This window comes from Entelurus aequoreus, linkage group LG08 (genome assembly GCF_033978785.1).
Source record: "Entelurus aequoreus isolate RoL-2023_Sb linkage group LG08, RoL_Eaeq_v1.1, whole genome shotgun sequence".
Taxonomy (NCBI): domain Eukaryota; kingdom Metazoa; phylum Chordata; class Actinopteri; order Syngnathiformes; family Syngnathidae; genus Entelurus; species Entelurus aequoreus.
Window position 1 is genome coordinate 44,570,668 of NC_084738.1, and position 21,055 is coordinate 44,591,722.

The 21,055-nt window shown below is 39.5% G+C and overlaps 1 protein-coding gene across 4 annotated transcripts in view; it reads right to left on the bottom strand.

The window, feature by feature from the left end:
• The window catches only part of ripor2 (RHO family interacting cell polarization regulator 2), a 98,851-nt gene that overhangs the window by 70,324 nt on the left and 7,472 nt on the right, over positions 1–21,055 (bottom strand). For 3 of the 4 annotated variants that reach the window (XM_062056580.1, XM_062056574.1, XM_062056578.1), the window contains exon 1: positions 14,308–14,588. The exons of the other annotated variant lie outside the window; for it this stretch is intronic. In XM_062056580.1, the coding sequence (XP_061912564.1) occupies positions 14,308–14,374 (67 nt within the window). In that variant the 5' untranslated portion in view covers positions 14,375–14,588. Of the gene's footprint in view, positions 1–14,307; positions 14,589–21,055 lie in introns of those variants that run through there. 4 annotated transcript variants of the gene reach the window in all.

Sequence of the window (21,055 nt, forward strand, 5' to 3'; positions counted from 1 at the left end):
TGTTATAACTTGCATCAAGTTCAATAATAAATCAAACAACTTGCATCAAGTTCAATAATAAATAAAAATAAAAGTGCCACTTTGCAATCTTTGCAAAAAAAAAAGGAGGAGCTATATGCATTTGGCAAGACAGGGCAAGTGAACATGAGTTTTACAGTACTCCAGCATTAGTGGCTGCAATGAGCCTGTTTTGCACTGCACAGCTTTTCAAATCGGGGTTGCAGGCTTGACACTGCCACTGTTAAAACCTCATTGAGTTCGGGGCTGAGCTGCCTTGACGCGAGTGCTTCCCGGTGAATGACACAGTGTGTCCAATGCGCATTTGGCGCAACCCTCTTTATTAGAGCCTGCAGCCCGTTTCTTGACTTTGCCATGGTCTGTGCGCCATCAGAGCAAAAGCCCACACAGTTTTCCCATTTAAGGTCGTGTTCTTTGAGGAAACTGCCCATTATCTTGAACAGCTCATCAGCAGTGGCTCTATTTTTTATGTATTTGCAAAACAGCAAATCCTCGCACAGTGACTCGCCATTCACAAAGCTTCCGCTTAGCCCCGCCCCCATTAGTTACTGTTGCTATGTCTGTCAAACTTTCGCTCCTACCTAGAAATGTAAAGCCTACAGGAAAAATAAGTAATTTACATTTATTTATATAGTGGATTTCACAGACAGAATCACAAAGTGATTTACAGTGTGTATAGAAAATGAAAGCATAGTAAAAAAAATAATCTAAGAATATAATTTAAAAAAAAAAAAAAAATTAAAGTGAAATTTCCTCCCGTTCCTCGCGCCCCACCTGTCATGTCTCTATTCCCCACCAGTGGGGCGCGCCCCACACTTTGAGAAACGCTGCCGTAACGAATGCCACAGTCAACCCGATTAAGACATCTGCTCCTATTGGCTCGCATTAGCATGACATCCCTTTGTTTCTCCAACCATGGGAAGGAAGAAAGTGAGAAGAAGAAGTGGATGATATTCATTCAAGTAAAAAAAAAAAAAAATCATCAAAGTCATGACAGAGCGTGTAGCAGATTTGACGAAACGATTCGAAGGTATCTCTGCTAGACTGCGACTTACTGAAAACGAATGTGTCTAATACAGTACCAGCCAAAGATGTCAAAATAATACATAAATAGCGGACATTTAATCATTAAAATATGGGAAAGCTGCTGATGTGTCAGAGAAGCAACTGCAAAGAGATACCGTAGACGTCCACTCACCGAAGTAAATGCCAGGGCTGCACGATTAATTGACATCGAATCGACATCAACGTTTTAATTAATGCAATAATGTAACTGCAAGAGGTTAAGGGTTTTTTTTTCTCTCCGCCGTCACCGCCATTTGAGTGATAGACATGTTCGCTAATCAGAATTGTTGAGCCTCACTTTTATTCGTCTCTTGCTCCAAACAGGGAGAAAGAAGTCTCACTCTGTGCATCGATCTCAGCACCTGAGCGCCTTTATTTAACAGTAGAATTAACTGAATGCAGACATCCACAATTTTTGTCTTGACGGGCCGAGTGCAAGACCGCCAGCTTTACAAACACAGGAAGCGCAGGCAGAGAGCTTTGCGACACGCCAGTGACAAGTGCCGCAAAGTAACAAAAATTAGGATGAAAAAAAGATATCCCGTTGTGGTTATATTTCAGCTTCAATTTGGATGGGCATCATACCCCCAATAACACGGAAGAATGAGCGAGAATGGCGTGATCACTTGATGGTAACAAAAAACAACCTCTGACCTTGTTTTTCCAACTGGAAAAAAAATGCACTTTAAGATGTTTAATACTTATTTACAAACCCCGTTTCCATATGAGATGGGAAATTGTGTTAGATGTAAATATAAACGGAATACAATGATTTGCAAATCCTTTTCAACCCATATTCAATAGAATGCACTACAAAGACAAGATATTTGATGTTCAAACTCATAAACTTTTTTTTTTTTTTGCAAATAATAATTAACTTAGAATTTCATGGCTGCAACATGTGCAAAAGTAGTTGGGAAAGGGCATGTTCACCACTGTGTTACATGGCCTTTCCTTTTAACAACACTCAGTAAACGTTTGGGAACTGAGGAGACACATTTTTTAAGCTTCTCAGGTGAAATTATTTCCCATTCTTGCTTGATGTACAGCTTAAGTTGTTCAACAGTCCGGGGGTCTCCGTTGTGGTATTTTAGGCTTCATAATGCGCCACACATTTTCAATGGGAGACAGGTCTGGACTACAGGCAGGCCAGTCTAGTACCCGCACTCTTTTACTATGAAGCCACGTTGATGTAACAGGTGGCTTGGCATTGTCTTGCTGAAATAAGCAGGGGCGTCCATGGTAACGTTGCTTGGATGGCAACATATGTTGCTCCAAAACTTGTATGTACCTTTCAGCATTAATGGCGCCTTCACAGATGTGTAAGTTACCCATGCCTTGGGCACTAATACACCCCCATACCATCACAGATGCTGGCTTTTCAACTTTGCGCCTATAACAATCCGGATGGTTCTTTTCCTCTTTGGTCCGGAGGACACGACGTCCACAGTTTCCAAAAACAATTTCAAATGTGGACTCGTCAGACCACAGAACACTTTTCCTTTTTGTATCAGTCCATCTTAGATGAGCTCAGGCCCAGCGAAGCCGACGGCGTTTCTGGGTGTTGTTGATAAACGGTTTTCGCCTTGCATAGGAGAGTTTTAACTTGTACGTACAGATGTAGCGACCAACTGTAGTTACTGACAGTGGGTTTCTGAAGTGTTCCTGAGCCCATGTGGTGATATCCTTTGCACACTGATGTCGCTTGTTGATGCAGTACAGCCTGAGGGATCGAAGGTCACGGGCTTAGCTGCTTACGTGCAGTGATTTCTCCAGATTCTCTGAACCCTTTGATGATATTACGGACCGTAGATGGTGAAATCCCTAAATTCCTTGCAATAGCTGGTTGAGAAAGGTTTTTCTTAAACTGTTCAACAATTTGCTCACACATTTGTTGACAAAGTGGTGACCCTCGCCCCATCCTTGTTTGTGAATGACTGAGCATTTCATAGAATCTACTTTTATACCCAATCATGGCACCCACCTGTTCCCAATTTGCCTGTTCACCTGTGGGATGTTCCAAATAAGGGTTTGATGAGCATTCGTCAACTTTATCAGTATTTATTGCCACCTTTCCCAAATTCTTTGACACGTGTTGCTGGCTTCAAATTCTAAAGTTAATGATCATTTGCAAAAAAAAAAAAAGTTTATCAGTTTGAACATCAAATATGTTGTCTTTGTAGCATATTCAACGGAATATGGGTTGAAAATTATTTGCAAATCATTGTATTCCGTTTATATTTACATCTAACACAATTTCCCAACTCATATGGAAACGGGGTTTGTAAGTAAAATTTCTGCTTACAGAAATAAGTATTTTATTTTGTATTTATTTATCTATTTAAGATAACTAAAACTTATTTACCTTCCAATTACAGTACAGTGATAAAGACTTCTACAGTAATGAGAGATAAAAGTTTACACCCTTTTAAATAGCTACTTGCATTATTATATATATTATGTGAATGTTGTCTGTCTGTCTGTCTGTGTTGGCCCTGTGATGAGGTGGCGACTTGTCCAGGGTGTACCCCGCCTTCTGCCCGAATGCAGCTGGGATAGGCTCTAGCACCCCCGAGAGGGACAAGCGGTAGAAATGGATGGATGGATATGGGTATCTACATCAACAATATGATTTGCCTGAGTAGCTGGACAGGACAAAAAATATATATGCCAAGTTTTGCCTATTTCAGCTTGGTTTACCAAAATATTGGTTATTGCATATGTTAACTTTTGTTTGTCTTTATAGTCAAGTGATATTTAATGAGTGACTTCACTAGTCTACACAATGATTCTCCCTTGGCCTTTTTCAGGAAATAACTTTCTTCCGGCTTCTGATTGGCTAATTGTGTTTACAGTCAGGGGGTTATAGCAGAAGAGTTAAGAGTTCAGCAAAATATCTTTTAAGACATATTTTGGCTAAATGGCGGTTATAGTGCCACCTGCTGCTGTGGCTCGCACTTGACAACCTGCCAATGCATTTTTACAGGGATAGAAAATGAAAATGCCGGCCTGCAACAAACACCAGCATTCCTCAAAATGATGGTTGTCGCAGGCTGTGGCCTGTTAGAATGTGGCCCATAAACAGTAGAGACAAGCCCTTCGGCATCGAAAACCCTTCATCACGGCGGTTACGTCATGTCGTAAGTACCCGTCATCGCATAATTCCTTTGCCCTCTGGGTTTTTGGGATCTAAAAGCATCTAGCTTGCAGCTCAACGGGAGCCAAACAAGTGTCTGGGCCAGAAGGAATGTTGAAGAAGGCAAACAAACGAGCGCAGCAATTAGCGCTTTTGTCAGGTAATTGGGCAGGGAGGCGACAGAGGAGCATCCTATTGCAGACCCCAACAAAGGAAGCAAGTCAAAGCAAATTGTCGCTGAAAATGGAGTCAAACCCAGCATAAAGAAGCTCTCTTCATGCTTAAAGCACTTAATATTTAGAAACAAAACACGGCGCCATCGCTCTTATGAGGTCTTAATACTGCCACTTCCTGGTGGGACAAACTATTAACTGTTTGCTAGCAACCAAACACACAGGAGCTTTTAAATAACTTTAAAAGGGGAAGCTGTTTCTAAAGAGGTCATTGTGTTTTGTTGTCAAGGAGGCGGCGCCAGTGCACTGATGACTTTTTAACTCTTTTCCCCCAGGGATTGGTCTCAGGAAAATGTTGAAAGAAGCATTTAAGTGTCCATAAATTGATCAATTTAGGTCAAAATGGCTGAAAATAGATGTTTGAAAGCAGCCTCAGACTTCTGTTTGCTAACATGTTTTAAATGGGCTCCAAATTAAACAAAATCCTTTATGACACAGTGTTAAAAAACACAAACTTAACATCAAAAATGTGACTTTGAACCCTTGTGTGGTGTTCGGGTCTGTGGGACCCGTTTTCATTTTTTATTAAAAGAAAAATTATACAATTAATTTTTCAAACTGAGACTCACTGACTTTGGCTCATTTTCTGTGAAGAACATATAACACACACCATACACCCCCTCTACACATTTCTATTACATATAAGATGTCCGGGTCCATTGGACCCGGGGCTAATAGAAGTGTGGAAATTGATGTTCTGTGTACCACACACACACACACACACACACACACACACACACACACACACACACACACACACACACACACACACACACACACACACACACACACACACACACACACACACACACACACACACACACACACACACACACACACACACACACACACACACACAGCAGGCCTAGACAGGAGGAGGACAGAGTGTAGGTACACAGAACATCAGAGGGTCAAATGTGCGAAAAAATGAGAGCAGACAGTGTTGACAAACAATGTTGCAACCTTGTGTGGGAACCGCAGGTGCAGAAACACAAAAGAAGAATCCCTGTGGGATGCAGAAACTGGCAGAGAAATTTTCCGTGCAACTTTCATATTGTTGTTACTCAGCCAGCGTTTGTGGGTCTGATGGACACGTTGCATTTTGTGGCTTTTAATGCCTCACAATCAAACACTTTTATGTTAAAATACTGAACAGATGTTTACCTTATCCCAATAAACATCTGTTCAGTATTTTAACATAAAAGTGTTTGATTGTGAGGCATTAAAAGCCACAAAATGCAACGTGTCCATCAGACCCACAGACGCTGGCTGAGTAACAACAATATGAACATTAAAACAAGGGTTAAGTAAAAAAATATTCCTCGTAAAACAGTAGCAAGCAACCTTTGCCTAGTGTGATGCTAATAAGCTAACTTAGCATTAACCGAGGCTGCTGTGGCAGGGGTTCTTAACCTTTTTGACGTTGGGACCCAACTTTTCCAATGCAGAGGGGCCCGGTACCCACTCAAATATTAACGCTGATTTATTAATCTCACTCCTTATTTAAATGGTATTCAATAATTACAAACGCACATAAACAAGGAAATAACATGAGGTACACCTGCACATTTTATTGACATTGAATAAAATACAAATTTTACTTAGAAAATGAATTTTAGGTTTTTAAATATACAACAAGTAACTTTATGAATGTTTTGGCTTATTTTTGTATTAAGTATTTTTGATAAAAGTACATCTTAAATTATTTCTAAATAATTGAATTGAATTAAATGCTAGTAATAATTTTTTTGTCATGTCTGATTGCATTTTCTGTTATATCTGTCTTGACTTAGGTAAAAAGTACTATATTTAACCTACTTACAGTTAAACAGGAGATCTTTTCAAATATTATGAAATCATGTGTTAATCACAACGATTAGGTTTAGGCTTAGGTCAGGCTGATTACGAAAATAAATACTAACCAGATATACGGCAAAATAAAAAGCACTTATACAAACTGATGAAAAAAATATATTAAGGGCCAAAATAAATACATTCTTAAGAAACTTCTCTACGACTTTAGCTCCAGACTTCTTCTGTTTGTTTGATATTGTCATTACTGCTACAAGTGGTGGAAAAGTGTATTACAATTGAAGTAAAGTGAAGAATTATACTTATGTAGCGATTTTTCTCTAGACACTCAAAGCACTTTACATAGTGAAACCCATTATCTACATCTTTAAGCTACATTTTAAACCAGCGTGGGTGGCACTGGGAGGAGGTGGGTAAAGTGTCTTGCCCAAGGACACAACGACAGTGACTAAGATGGCGGAAGCGGGGACTGAACCTGGAACCCTCAAGCTTCTGGCACGGCCGCTCTACCAACCGAGCCACCCCTGAGAACTGCTGCGGCCCATACGGACCACAGCTGAGAAACATATTTGTTGGCTGCCGTATAGAACATGCAATGATTATGGAGGCTTTTGTGGCTTATTTAAAGCTCTTTACAGGTGCAATAGATTGACCATTAACTGCATTGTTGGCCACATCTTCCATACATCCATCCATTTTCTACCGCTTATCCCTTTCTGGAGCCTATCTCAGCTACAATCTTACTGGCGTTTATTTACGATTTACAATGCATTAAAAAAAAGAGTGTCGTTTTATAGGGCTTGCGAATGATAGGCAAAATTTCAAATAAGTGCAGTTCCCCTTTAAGGGTTTTTGAAATTCATTTGCAACTACAGGAATAACATTTTTGTCATTTAAGTGTGTTTGCAGGTGCAAAATTTGCACAATCTATTGATTTTACAAGCTACTGTTGAATGAAGTGCTCTCCCTATGTGGGTGTTATTGAAATACAGGCTAGTGGTTTTAATTAGCTGTGGACAACAGGTCTGTTAGTACAGTGTTTTTCAACCTTTTTTGAGCCAAGGCACATTTTTGTCTTTGAAAAAATGTGGAGGCACACCACCAGCAGAAAACCTAAAAACATTAAACTCAGTAGCTGATATTGACAATAAAAAGTTGTTCTCGCAAGTTTTGGATAATAATTCAAACCATAACCTACCGTGCATGACTATAGCTCTTGTCTCAAAGTACTGTCACAACACGCTGTGACTTATTTTTTTTTTTTTTTGGTGTCTTCCTGTGTGTGGTGTTTTAGTTTTTGTCTTGCGCTCTTATTTTGGTGTCTTTTCCTGTTTTGTTGGTATTTTCCTGTAGAAGTTTCATGTCTTCTGTACATTGTTGATTGTCATGTCATGTTCGGATGTAATTTGTGGACGCCGTCTGCTCCACACGCTGCAAGTCTTTGCTGTCGTCCAGCATTCTGTTTTTGTTTACTTTGCAACAGTTTTAGTTTCGTTTTGCACAGCCTTCTTCTTTGTTTATTTTTGCTATAAGCATTAGACGCCTTTTTACTTGCACGCTGTCGTCTGCATATTGTGATCACAATAAACCATGTTTCCGCCATCTACAAAGCAATTAGCTACCGGCTGCCACCTACTGATATGGAAGAGTATTACACGGTTACTCTGCCGAGCTCTAGACAGCACCGACACTCAACAACGGCACATTTGCACATTATAATTACTAAAATAAATACAAACCCCGTTTCCATATGAGTTGGGAAATTGTGTTAGATGTAAATATAAACGGAATACAATGATTTGCAAATCATTTTCAACCCATATTCAGTTGAATATGCTACAAAGACAACATATTTGATGTTCAAACTGATAAACTTTTTTTTTTTTTCAAATAATAATTAACTTTAGAATTTGATGCCAGCAACACGTGACAAAGAAGTTGGGAAAGGTGGCAATAAATACTGATAAAGTTGAGGAATGCTCATCAAACACTTATTTGGAACATCCCACAGGTGAACAGGCAAATTGGGAACAGGTGGGTGCCATGATTGGGTATAAAAGTAGATTCCATGAAATGCTCAGTCATTCACAAACAAGGATGGGGCGAGGGTCACCACTTTGTCAACAAATGCGTGAGCAAATTGTTGAACAGTTTAAGAAAAACCTTTCTCAACCAGCTATTGCAAGGAATTTAGAGATTTCACCATCTACGGTCCGTAATATCATCAAAGGGTTCAGAGAATCTGGAGAAATCACTGCACGTAAGCAGCTAAGCCCGTGACCTTCCATCCCTCAGGCTGTACTGCATCAACAAGCGACATCAGTGTGTAAAGGATATCACCACATGGGCTCAGGAACACTTCAGAAACCCACTGTCAGTAACTACAGTTGGTCGCTACATCTGTAAGTGCAAGTTAAAACTCTCCTATGCAAAGCGAAAACTGTTTACCAACAACACCCAGAAACGCCTTCAGCTTCGCTGGGCCTGAGCTCATCTAAAATGGACTGATACAAAGTGGAAAAGTTTTCTGTGGTCTGACGAGTCCACATTTCAATTTGTTTTTGGAAACTGTGGACGTCGTGTCCTCCGCATCAAAGAGGAAAAGAACCATTCGGATTGTTATAGGCTCAAAGTTGAAAAGCCAGCATCTGTGATGGTATGGGGGTGTATTAGTGCCCAAGACATGGATAACTTACACATCCGTGAAGGCGCCATTAATGCTGAAAGGTACATACAGGTTTTGGAGCAACATATGTTGCCATCCAAGCAACGTTACCATGGACGCCCCTGCTTATTTCAGCAAGACAATGCCAAGCCACGTGTTACATCAACGTGGCTTTATATTAAAAGAGTGCGGGTACTAGACTGGCCTGCCTGTAGTCCAGACCTGTCTCCCATTGAAAATGTGTGGCGCATTATGAAGCCTAAAATACCACAACGGAGACCCCCGGACTGTTGAACAACTTAAGCTGCACATCAAGCAAGAATGGGAAAGAATTCCACCTGAGAAGCTTAAAAAATGTGTCTCCTCAGTTCCCAAACGTTTACTGAGTGTTGTTAAAAAGAAAGGCCATGTAACACAGTGGTGAACATGCCCTTTCCCAACTACTTTGGCACGTGTTGCAGCCATGAAATTCTAAGTTGATTATTATTTGCAACAAAAAAAAAAAATTATGAGTTTGAACATCAAAAATCTTGTCTTTGTAGTGCATTCAATTGAATATGGGTTGAAAATGATTTGCAAATCATTGTATTCCGTTTATATTTACATCTAACACAATTTCCCAGCTCATATGGAAAGGGGGTTTGTATTAGTAGGCGAAATTACATATTCACCCACGGCACACCAGACTCTATCTCACGGCACACTAGTGTGCAGCGGCACAGTGGTTGAAAAACACTGTGTTAGTAGTTTTTGACATTCATTTGCAACTGCAGGAGTAACATATTTGTCATGTAACTGTGTTTGCATGTGCAAAATTTGAGATTTTTCAAGCTGTCTTTGAATGCAGTGCCTTTTTTGTGACAGGGAGTTCCTGTTAGACAAGCAAGGGGTTTCAACAAGGAGTTAGAAGTTGGTGTGTACACCAAATCTGATAAGGTTTTTTGTGCAGAACACCGCCTATCGATTTTTTTTCAGTGTGTGTTCTTGACAAAGACACTCATGATTAGAAATTAACCTGTTTTGTGAATGTGCGTGATACAAGTCAGAGTTTTCAAATCAGTTCCTTGAAAGCATTTTGTCAACATTGTTGCAAAATAAATGCTGTGGGTGTTCTTCTACCAGAGTGACATCTTCGATGAGTCTGTTGTTTGAAAACGTTGCAACCTTCACTCACTACAGTCTGCATGCAGTCGTCTTGGAAGGGAAAGCTGACATTAGCCCGAGTCTGTTTGCTGCAACCTGACTGATTATTTATAGGCGCAACCAAAAAGGGAGCACGCGGCCTGCTTGCTTGCGTAACCATCCCGGCCGTTTTTAAAAACCAAAATATCCGTCACGCGTGCTCACACCTCCGCCTGTCATATGTAAAACACTTTTGAAACTCTTTCAGTGTATACATTTGGTGTGACGAGGTCCACTCAAGCGTTCGCGCCAAGAATTGTTCGTAATTTTTCCATCTCCGAAGGCACGTGCACAACACACAACCACACACATTCATACATACACACACACACGTCTCCAATTCCTAGCGTAGCGTGAGGATATTCCCAGATATTATTGCATCATTTGGCGTGTAATGTATGTTAATGCCTGCCCGTGACCCACTTCTGACTGAGCTACAGTAGGACGCCGCACGTAACGTGACGCTCCCTTTGAAGAGCGAGAACTCTAAGCATGCGACCGATGATGCTCCACGATGGGGGTCGGCCGCCCGGTGGGGGCTTCACAGGGTTTTATTCTTAGAGGCATCGGCTCAAGGCGGCACAATGCCGAGCGGGATGGGATTTTCCTCTCTAATGAGCTTTTGGATGCGTGTTACGTGATGAATATTCAATCAATTATGATCAAATGTAAATTTACTATCACTGACCTATATTCTCTGTAAATAATATTTTGTCTGGTGGACGGCTGTATTTTTACCTTTACTTTATTCCATCATTTCCTTTTTTGGGAGGTCAAGGGGGTAGATGAAGTCATCATCTAATTAGCGGTCAAGTGAATACAATTAGCCGTTAATTAATTATGATCTGTAAATAATCGAATTCTTTTTTTAAATCCCATCCCAGAGATCAATACTGAGACCAAAATTGTTCAATCTTTATATAAACGACATTTGTAAAGTTACAAAGGACTTAATGTTCGTACTATTTGCAGATGACACGACAGTGTGTTTGACCGTCAGGTATTTTTGATAATTTTCGTAATTTTTCACATTCCCCGCTTCCCTGTGCGTTATTCCTGGGTGTATTTTTTAAATTTTCCTAATTTTGGCTCTTCCCGGGACTCATGGAACTCATGACAATATTCGTCATTTTTCACATTTTGGGCTATTTTTGCCTTTTTCTTCCCCGCTTTCCTGTGCGTCATTCCTGGGTTTATTTCTTTACATTTAGGTCATTTTGGCTCTTCATGGAACTTATGGAATTTAAACCCTGGTAGGTATTTTTGATAATTCTAGGCATTTTTCACATTTTGCGCTGTTTTTGCTTCCCTGTGCGTCATTCCGCTGTGTATTTTTGACATTTTGGCCCCTAACGGCCACTCATAACAATGTGTTCAGGAGAAGAAGCTAATACGAATGTTAACAGAATTTAATGATCTCAAAAAAACTAAAATAATGCTCTTCGGTAACTGGAGAAGGTAACGTCAAATACAAATACAAATAGACGGAGTAGATATTGAAAAGGTAAAATAAAACGTATTTTCTGACGTTGATCTCGAGATTATTGTGTTAAAAGTAAACAGTAAAAATACAAACAATTATAATTTATTTTTTTACCCTTTAATGAGTAGGACCCTTTTGGATTCCCTACAATTTTAGTGTGCTTAGTTTTTAAGTGTCATTGCTGAAAAATTAATAATGAATTAAAATCAATGGTGTTATGACTTATTGACCTTTTTCAGGCTCCAATTATTATATGATCTCAAATATCCTACTTAAAAATTTTATTGGGTGAAAATATTGCATATTTTGTGTTTTTTTCATTTAAAAAAAGGGTTTTCTTTGACAAAAAGAGCATACAATTTAAATCTTTAAAATTTTTTATATTGACTGATAGACCTAATGTTGATCTAGAGATTTAAAAACTTGAATAATAACACAAATAATAATACTGAATAATGACACATTTTTTATATTTTTTGGACCAAAACCCTTTGGGGTCCCCAGGATCAAGCCTGAGTGGAAGCCTAAATGTATATTTTTTATACATATATTGTATTGGTTTTTAAAATAAATAATATCAAAATGGCCCCTGCTAGCTTTGATTTTTCAATGTGCGGCCCTCAGTGGACACCCCTGTTCAACGGTGTTTTTGCAGTCCAGTAAAACTGCTTCCGGGTAAACTTGTTATAAGCCCCACCCACAGGCACCCACCACTCACACTAAATCACTGCCTTTAGTTTGAAACGGTAAAAAAAAAGAAGCGAAACCGAAAAAAAAGAAACAAAATCGTAAAAAAGAGAAGCGATCATAAAAACCCTTGAAACACACAAAAACAATAAAAGTGTACAAAAATATGAATATTGGAATCGAAAACACCAAAAACACTGTTTTTTAAATGTTTGTATTTATTTGTTGCCAAAACTTGTTTCATGTCAATGTCAATTATTTTTTTAGATATCAAATCTTACTGGCAGTGTTCTGGCTCCATTCAGAACCTTCTACTATTCAAGTGAGAGGCATGATCTACAGGCTAGTACTAACTTTTACCAACTCAGAGGAGGGAATGCAGCAGCTCACTGGCTCAGTATGTCAAGAGCTGCAGTGGCTAGTAACCTCTGTAAACAAAACGCCTCTTAAAAGTAGTTCCTCAGCGTTAGCTCTTGCAATAACAATGTTGCTAATACTTGATTAATATGCAGGTCCATCCCATCCATCCATTTTCTACCGCTTGTCCCTTTTTGGGGTCGTGGGGGGTGCTGGAGCCTATCTCAGCTGCATTCGGGCGGAAGGCGGGGTGCACCCTGGACAAGTCGCCACCTCATCACAGGGCCAACACAGATAGACAGACAACATTCACACTCACATTCACACACTAGGGCCAATTTAGTGTTGCCAATCAACCTATCCCCAGGTGCATGTCTTTATCAATATGCAGGGGACGACATGTAAATGGATTGTTGGTGTTTTTTGGATTTGATTTTTTTAAAGAGCTTCATAAGCGGAATAGATCAAATCACTATTAACTACATTGTTAGTCACCTCTTATTAGTGTTTTTGTGATTTAGAATACACAAACAAGAGAAAACATCTGAGCTTGTCCTTACATAGGGATTTGTGAATGATGGGCAAAATTCCAAAAAAAAAAGTGCAGCTCCTCTAACTACTGTACACAACACTACTGTCAAGAACTCCCATGAAAAGGCAGGTCATTAAAAATAGATTGAAAAATCTCTGCACATTTTGCGCCGGCAAACACAGTTACATGGCAAAAATGTTACAGCTGCAGTTGCAAAGGAACGTCAAAAACCTTTAACAGACCTGTTGTGTCCAACTCTACTTAAAGCCACGAGCCTGTGTTACAGAAACACCCAAATAGTGAAATCACTGCATTCAAAAGAGCTTACAAAATCAACAGATTCAGTTACATGACAAAAATGCTACTCCTGCAGTTCCAAATGAATGCCAAAAAACGCTTAACAAACATTTAGTACACAACTCTACTTCAAACCTAGCCTGTACAGTATTACAACATTGCCATGCACAGTGAAGGAACTGCATTGAGAAATGCATACATTCTACATGTTTTGTTCATGCCAAGACCCATTGATGACAAAAAACCTGAAGAAACTGGGTGCACACACCAAAACTGCCTTGTATTACATAAACATGCAAGCGCAAGCACAAAACAGGTTGAGAAATCAATACATTCTGCACTAAGCCCTCCTTCAGAGGCAAATATAGTGCCAGAAAAACTGCGTGTGCACACCTAACTCTGTCTCTTGTTTAAAAACAATGGCTTGTCTGATAAAAACACCCACATAGTGGCAAACATTGCTAGCAAAATAGGTTGGAAAATAATATTCATTAATGCCTTAATGAACTCCTGGCACCAACACCCACTGGATTACAAAATGGGTTCAAAAATCAACTTTGCACAAACCACTTCTTTAAAGACCGATAAATGACAAAAAGAATAAAGAAGCTGGAGTGTATTACATAAACATCCATGTACTGTATTCCAAAATAGGTTGAGAAATCGATCAAATCACTCCTGCGAAATAAATCTACTTGTAAAGACCACAAACATCCATTTCCTAAAACTCAGTTATAAACATTGCTTCGCTGCGTGCAAAGTGGAGGAACCAATGAAACTCTCAGCGCCATGAGACCCCAAAGCTGGCACCCTAATCAAACGGCAGCATCGCAGCCCTACCGTCCTCGTAGAAGACGTCCTCCGCCTCCTCGCGCATCATCTCATCCAGAACATCCTCGGCAGCCATCGTTCTCCTCCTGCCTTCTAACTGTGCTGGGATGTGAAATGAAATCAAGTCCGGGCCAGGCCTCTACGGCTCTGGGCGACAGGATGACGAGCGACAGGATGGTCGCTCCAGTTGAAAGACCAGCACAGCGCTCACAACGTGTGTGTGTACTTCCATGCAACGACCTTCGCTAAGTTTCAGCAACAGGGCTGATTTCGTAACATCCTGTGCAAAGCTGAAGTGAGAGTGTTGCTGCCTGGAGAGCACTTGTATGAGTAAGTGTGTGTGTGTGTGTGTGTGTGTGTGTGTGTGTGTGTGTGTGTGTGTAGTACAGGGAGGGTCAGTGCAGTGTGTATGTGTGTCCATGTACTGTACTGTACTGTAGTGTTGTGTTGTGTTGTGTGAGTCACTAAATGGAGAGGCTGGTGATTATCAGCAATATTTTGTTGCTGTATTTTCACACATGCAGCACTGCTGTGAAAGTGTGTGTGTGTGTGTGTGTGTGTGTGTGTGTGTGTGTGTGTGTGTGTGTGTGTGTGTGTGTCTAAGTGCATTTATCTTTGACGTGTCATTCCTTCACAGCTCGCCTGCAATCTACACACTGTTTTTTTTCCATTTGGCCCATATCGAAGGCCTCAGTAGTGTTGCTAATAATATCATGTGGTCTCCATGGTGCCACCTACAGTGCACACAATTCTGAACACACACACGCTTTTACCAGACACAACATTAGGTACACCTATAAGAGGAGAGTTATTTTTATCTAACTTTCAGGTAATGTCCGAAATGGGATAAAGAACAGGTCAATACATTTTGGGGTTGATCCGGATCCATTCTAGTATATTAGCTTACGATTACATTACCAGCTTCAACTTCTGTGTGTGTGGGTGTATGCTCAGTAGCAGCCCCGACTCCACACACAGAGACAAAGAGAAAGAATGATTGACAAGAGGGTACACTCCATTTATTTAATTCAACTGTATATAGCGCAAAAAGTTCCAGTCCGGATAACCGTTTGGACTTTTTTTTTTTTTTTACTATTGGGAGGTAGGGCCTGGCAGAGTTTTGCACTTAACAAGTGTTTTTCTAGTTTACATTATTAATATTTTTTCAGACGGTCATACTCATTTTTTTTCATTTCTAATTTGTTAAAATCATCTATTCATTTTTTTTTTTTTTTACATATTTGTTCATAGCGGTTGCTGGATTATTAACCTCAGTACTGGTGATGTCCCGATCCAAGTTTTTAGCCTCCAGATCTGTTCCAATATCTGGGCCTCAGATCTCATCCGATTTCAAGTCTCGATCCGATGCATTTACAATCGATAATAAAAGTGAAAATGTTTTATTGCAAGTAACTAAAGTGAATACAATAACACATTTTTATAAAGTTCATCTAATAAAATGTGATGGTATTTTCGTATATCAACGCGCTACATTTACTCCGTTACATCTACTTGAGTAACTTTTGGGATAAATTGTACTTCTAAGAGTAGTTTTAATACAACATACTTTTACGGTGGCCGAAATGATTTCTCAGTCTTGAACGGAGAAGTTAAACAGGACAATACTGCCATCTAATGGATAGATAATTCAAGTATTTCTTATATAAAATACATATATATATATAGCTAGAATTCACTGAAAGTCAAGTTTTTCATACAACCCACGCCCCCAACCACGCGCCCCCCCCCCTTACCCCCCACCTCCCGATATTGGAGGTCTCAAGGTTGGCAAGTATGCATGCATACAAACACCAATCAGAAGTGCACAGTGTGTTCCCAGGTGCAGCTCACACCTAACAGAGGTTATGGTTTGCGTAAAGGCTAACTTGTTATTTTCCTTTGTAATCTCTGCCTACTGAGCCTATGGTGCTGTTAAGTTATTGTGGCTCAATTTACCTTAATTTTATTTTATTTTAATGTATTATTATTTAATATATTATTGTTTTAGTTGGTTAAGAGATATTCCTGGCTCTGAATTTGTTCATTGCTATTTTTATGTTTTTGTGCATTATTTGTTGCCGTCATCATTAAACGAACAGGTACTCATCAGTTACTCAGTACATGAGTAGTTTTTTCACAACATACTTTTTACTTTTACTCAAGTAAATATTTGGGTGACTACTTCTTACTTTTACTTGGGTAATAAAACTCTAAAGTAACAGTACTCTTACTTGAGTACAATTTCTGCCTACTCTACCCACCTCTGCAAATGATGTACAGTACAATGTTTTTTTAAACAAAATAAAGTGGCGAGTGCACAATAACTAAACAAAATGAAAAAGTACTATTAGCTCCTATTTAAACCATTTGAGTGATGCTCTCAAGGTCTTCCTGTATGCAGACACGTACTCCCTGAGTTTGTAAAAAATAACAAAACACGACCAAAAAATGTTTTTGTAATTATAAGAAAAAGAAAAATAGCTATGTAATCACTTTAGTATCGTTTATATACTTACAATATACTAGGTATCGATAACCTCTACTTTAAGCTTTAGCTTCTTGTGGCGTCCTGCTTGGTGTGTGTGGCAGCACGTAGCATGCTTAACCATTATTTTTTCCTCCAGTGATAATGTTACTTGGAAAAAATTTAGTTGGGTGAGGATTAGTATATTAGAAGTGGCCTCGCACTATGAATAGACGACATGTTTGTTGCCGTTTGCTCCTGAATCGGTGCCGGTGTTCTGGCAAAACATGCACCCTCCTGGAATTCAGACAACTCCTGCATGTGTGTAACAAGGAATTGCTCTGGTTGCAATCACGTGACCTAGACTGGCACTTTGGGGTTTCAGAGTTCCATTAGGCCATGGGTGTCAAACTCTGGCCCGCGGGCCAAATTTCACTTGGCCCTTGAGGCGATATCAAATTAACATTAAAGCTGGCCCGCCGATCCTCCCGGGAGTTTTCCAAACGCCAGCCAGCCAGCCAGCCAGCCAGCCAGCCAGCCAGCCAGCCAGCCCGAGTGCTGGCCCAGTCACATAACATGTGCGGCTTCTGCAAGCACACACATTAGAATGCAACGCATACTACATCAACAGCGATACAGGTTACACTGAGGGTAGCTGAATAAAAAACTTTAACACTAGAAATATACGCCACACTGTGAATCTAGCATCCCGGAAGAGTTAGTGCTGCAAAGGACTCTGGGTATTTGTTCTGTTGTGTTATGTTGTGTTACGGTGCGGATGTTCTCCCGAAATGTGTTTGTCATTCTTGTTTGGTGTGGATTCACAGTGTGGCGTGTATTTCTAACAGTATTAAAGTTTTTTATACTGGCACCCTCAGTGTAACCTGTATTGCTGTTGATGAAGTATGCGTTGCATTCGCTCGTGTGTGCGTACAAAAGCCGCACATATCTTGTGACTGGGTCTGAACGATGTTAGAATGGATGAAAAGCGGACGTGACGATAGCTCGTAGAGTACGTTAAAGGTTAATTTGTTCAACCTTGGCCCGCGGCTTTGTTCGGTTTTAAATTTTGTCCCACTCTATATTTGAGTTTGACACCCCTGCATTAGGCTATTGATTTTTATACCTGCATAAGTGCAGATTTGGGCGTATTTTGAAAGATTTGGAGGCGATCATGAAAAAAATATTTAAAATAGGATGGAATGGATTTATACACTCTTAAGAAAATTATTTTTTGAAAGATTTAAAACAGGGCTATTAACTACATAATGAAGTGGGCCACGGTTTCAAGAACCCTAAGTTTCAGGGGCCAAACATCTACATTTGAGTTTGAGTTTGAGTTTATTTCGAACATGCAAGCATACAACATGATACATCACAATTTCCAGTTTCTCTTTTCAACATGTTCGAAAAGGAGTAGGAAGAAGCAGAGTTTATTTAATCCTACCCCTTTTCTTTTACATAACAGTTGCTAAAACGTTTGTTCACTTCCTGTTCTCAATTTATTCACAATATACTCCATGAGTAATCACAATAAAAATAAATAAATAAATAATTGGTGAAGTAAGTTATATTTTATATGATGAGAAAAGTAAGATTATTTTGAGAATGAAAGAATGGATGCATTAGTACATTGTTTGATTGCTTTGCTTAATCCATTCCATAATTGAATTCCACATACTGATATACTGAAGGTCTTAAGTGTTGTACGTACATAAAAATGTTTTAAATTACATTTTTCTCTAAGATTATATTTCTCCTCTTTTTTTGAGAAGAATTGTTTTATATTCTTGGGTAGCAGATTATAGTTTGCTTTGTGTATAATTTAATCTGTTTGCAAAAATTTGGATGTTCTTTAGAAAGTGCCTCCGCAGGTTATATTCCTTTGAGATTGCTTTTACTTATTTACGAAGTAACCACATCAGCTTTGACACTGCACTGTCAATAAATTCATTATTCTGCTCTCGCTACTTGTTTCCAGCGTGTGAGGCTAGACAGATAGTTAACATCATCAATCAATCAATCAATCAATGTTTATTTATATAGCCCTAAATCACAAGTGTCTCAAAGGGCTGCACAAGCCACAACGACATCCTCGGTACAGAGCCCACATATCATGAAAAAACAGAAAAGAGTGTTGATGGTTGATTTTCCTTCTTTTGAATTATTTTTCTTCCTCAGTTTTATTTCTTTATGTGTCTTCCTTTATTTAGGTTTGTAAGACTGAAAATATAAACATTACAGAAGTACAATGTCCATTGTGTATGTTACATAAATAAAATAGAAGGTTTAGTGTTAATACACACAGCAAACATTGCACACATGTGGTTTAACACAATTGAACCTAAAGTGTAGTTTCAATGCCCTGTGCTGGTCAAATTTAGCGCTACATTTATTTAACCAGTTTTGATTGCCAGAGTTAAGCAGTCAAAAACAACACAACCACGACCAGTATGAATTTCAATACAATCATACTTTGTTGTCCAGTCGCTGTTAAAAGTAAAATTATTGCAATTTATTAAGATTTTTTTAAGCGTCGATAGTGCCATCTTCTTCTACTTACCCATTGTCACTTCATCGTCACACATATGCTTTGCTGTTGCGCCCTGCACGGTGGCGGCAGTACTGCATCAAAGAGCAACCCTGTTTTGAACGGTTTCATCAAGCCTATTTGGGTGTTGTTCTGCGGGCCAAATTAAAAGCTTTGGTGGGCCGGATGTGGCCCATGGGCCGCTAGTTGAGTAGGGCTTTTTTTAAACCATTCATCATTACGCTACGACCTCACTTCATTTGACACTCACGTGGATTTAAAGAAATAAAGATTGGAGGCACATCATGTCTTTACATCTGAAGGAGTCCACAAATTAAGCAATAATCCGTGAAAGACAAAATTTGACTTATTCATGCAAAGCTAAATACCGTTTTTGATTGAAATAATAAGTGCCGTGCTGCTGTGATCATGACGCTAATGAGAAAAAGGATACGTTTGTTTGCAGTTGATTTCCTGCTACAAATATTAGTCTTATCTACAATTCATGTCTGCAGTTGTTTTATGATGTGAAGTATATTTTGTCTCATTATTTAGCTGTAAATGTTCCTGTTGTTCAGCAATGTTTGCTAGCGATATCATGATTCAGTATATGCTGTTGAGCCTATGAGAGATTTTATACATCTTGTTTTTTATTACTATTAAGGATATTTTCTTGATGCTAACGATTAGCACCAAAGACGCTATAATGTGGTCATCCATGTCGGATAAAGCACTTGGCTTTCCTGCACAACAACTAAGCCAGTGGTTCTTAACCTTGTTGGAGGTACCGAACCCCACCGGTTTCATATGCGCGTTCACCGAACCCTTCTTTAGTGAAAAATTTTTAAAAAATGTTTCCCTTCAAATTCAAGACAAAGTTATGTTTTTTTTACTGGTGCACAAAATGAACCGTGGATGAACATCCCCTTGTCCAAAGAACAAAACCAACACAGTGCATGAACTCACAACAAATTACACACCTGCAAATCAGTGTGACTTCTGCTGTTGCCTTTCAGAGCCCAGTTCAGATATGCGTGGCTTCACCTTGGCAAGTGCCACTCTCATGTCATTTTCACAGCAAAGTCTGTTCCTTTTCTTCGTTTTCCACCCAGACATACAATACTAGTACACAGCTCATGAAAAACACATTTTTTGTCATTGTAAGTGGGCCAAAACACTTTATTTGAAAATAATCTCATGGAAATGACTGCTGTCATTTGATTGTAATAATAAAACATCCATCCACCCATCAATTTTCTACCGCTTGTCCCTTTCGGAGTCGCGGGGGTGGTGCTGGAGCCTCTCTCAGCTTGTTATTTAGTCAGGTTTGAGACAGGTGTGCTGCTGGTGTGACGTAGCTCACATGGTGCTCCACTGTATGCTCAAGGAGTTTTTGCGTTTGCTCACGCATATGGAAAATTAGAGGAAACATTGTTTGGGATATCCATAATACGACGATAGGGAGACGTTTTTATTTACACGATGAGTCGGGTGTGTCTTGACCTCCGCGACGGAGGCTCTGCCGAACCCCTGAGACCGACTCACCGAACCCCTAGGGCAGGGGTCGGCAACCCGCGGCTCTAGAGCCGCATGCGGCTCTTTAGCGCCGCCCTAGTGGCTCTCTGGAGATTTTTCAAAAATGTATGAAGAATGGAAAAAGATGAGGGGAAAAAAAAATCAATTTTTTTGTTTTAGTATGGTTTCTGTAGGAGGACAAACATGACACAAACCTCCCTAATTGTTATAAATCACACTGTTTAAAT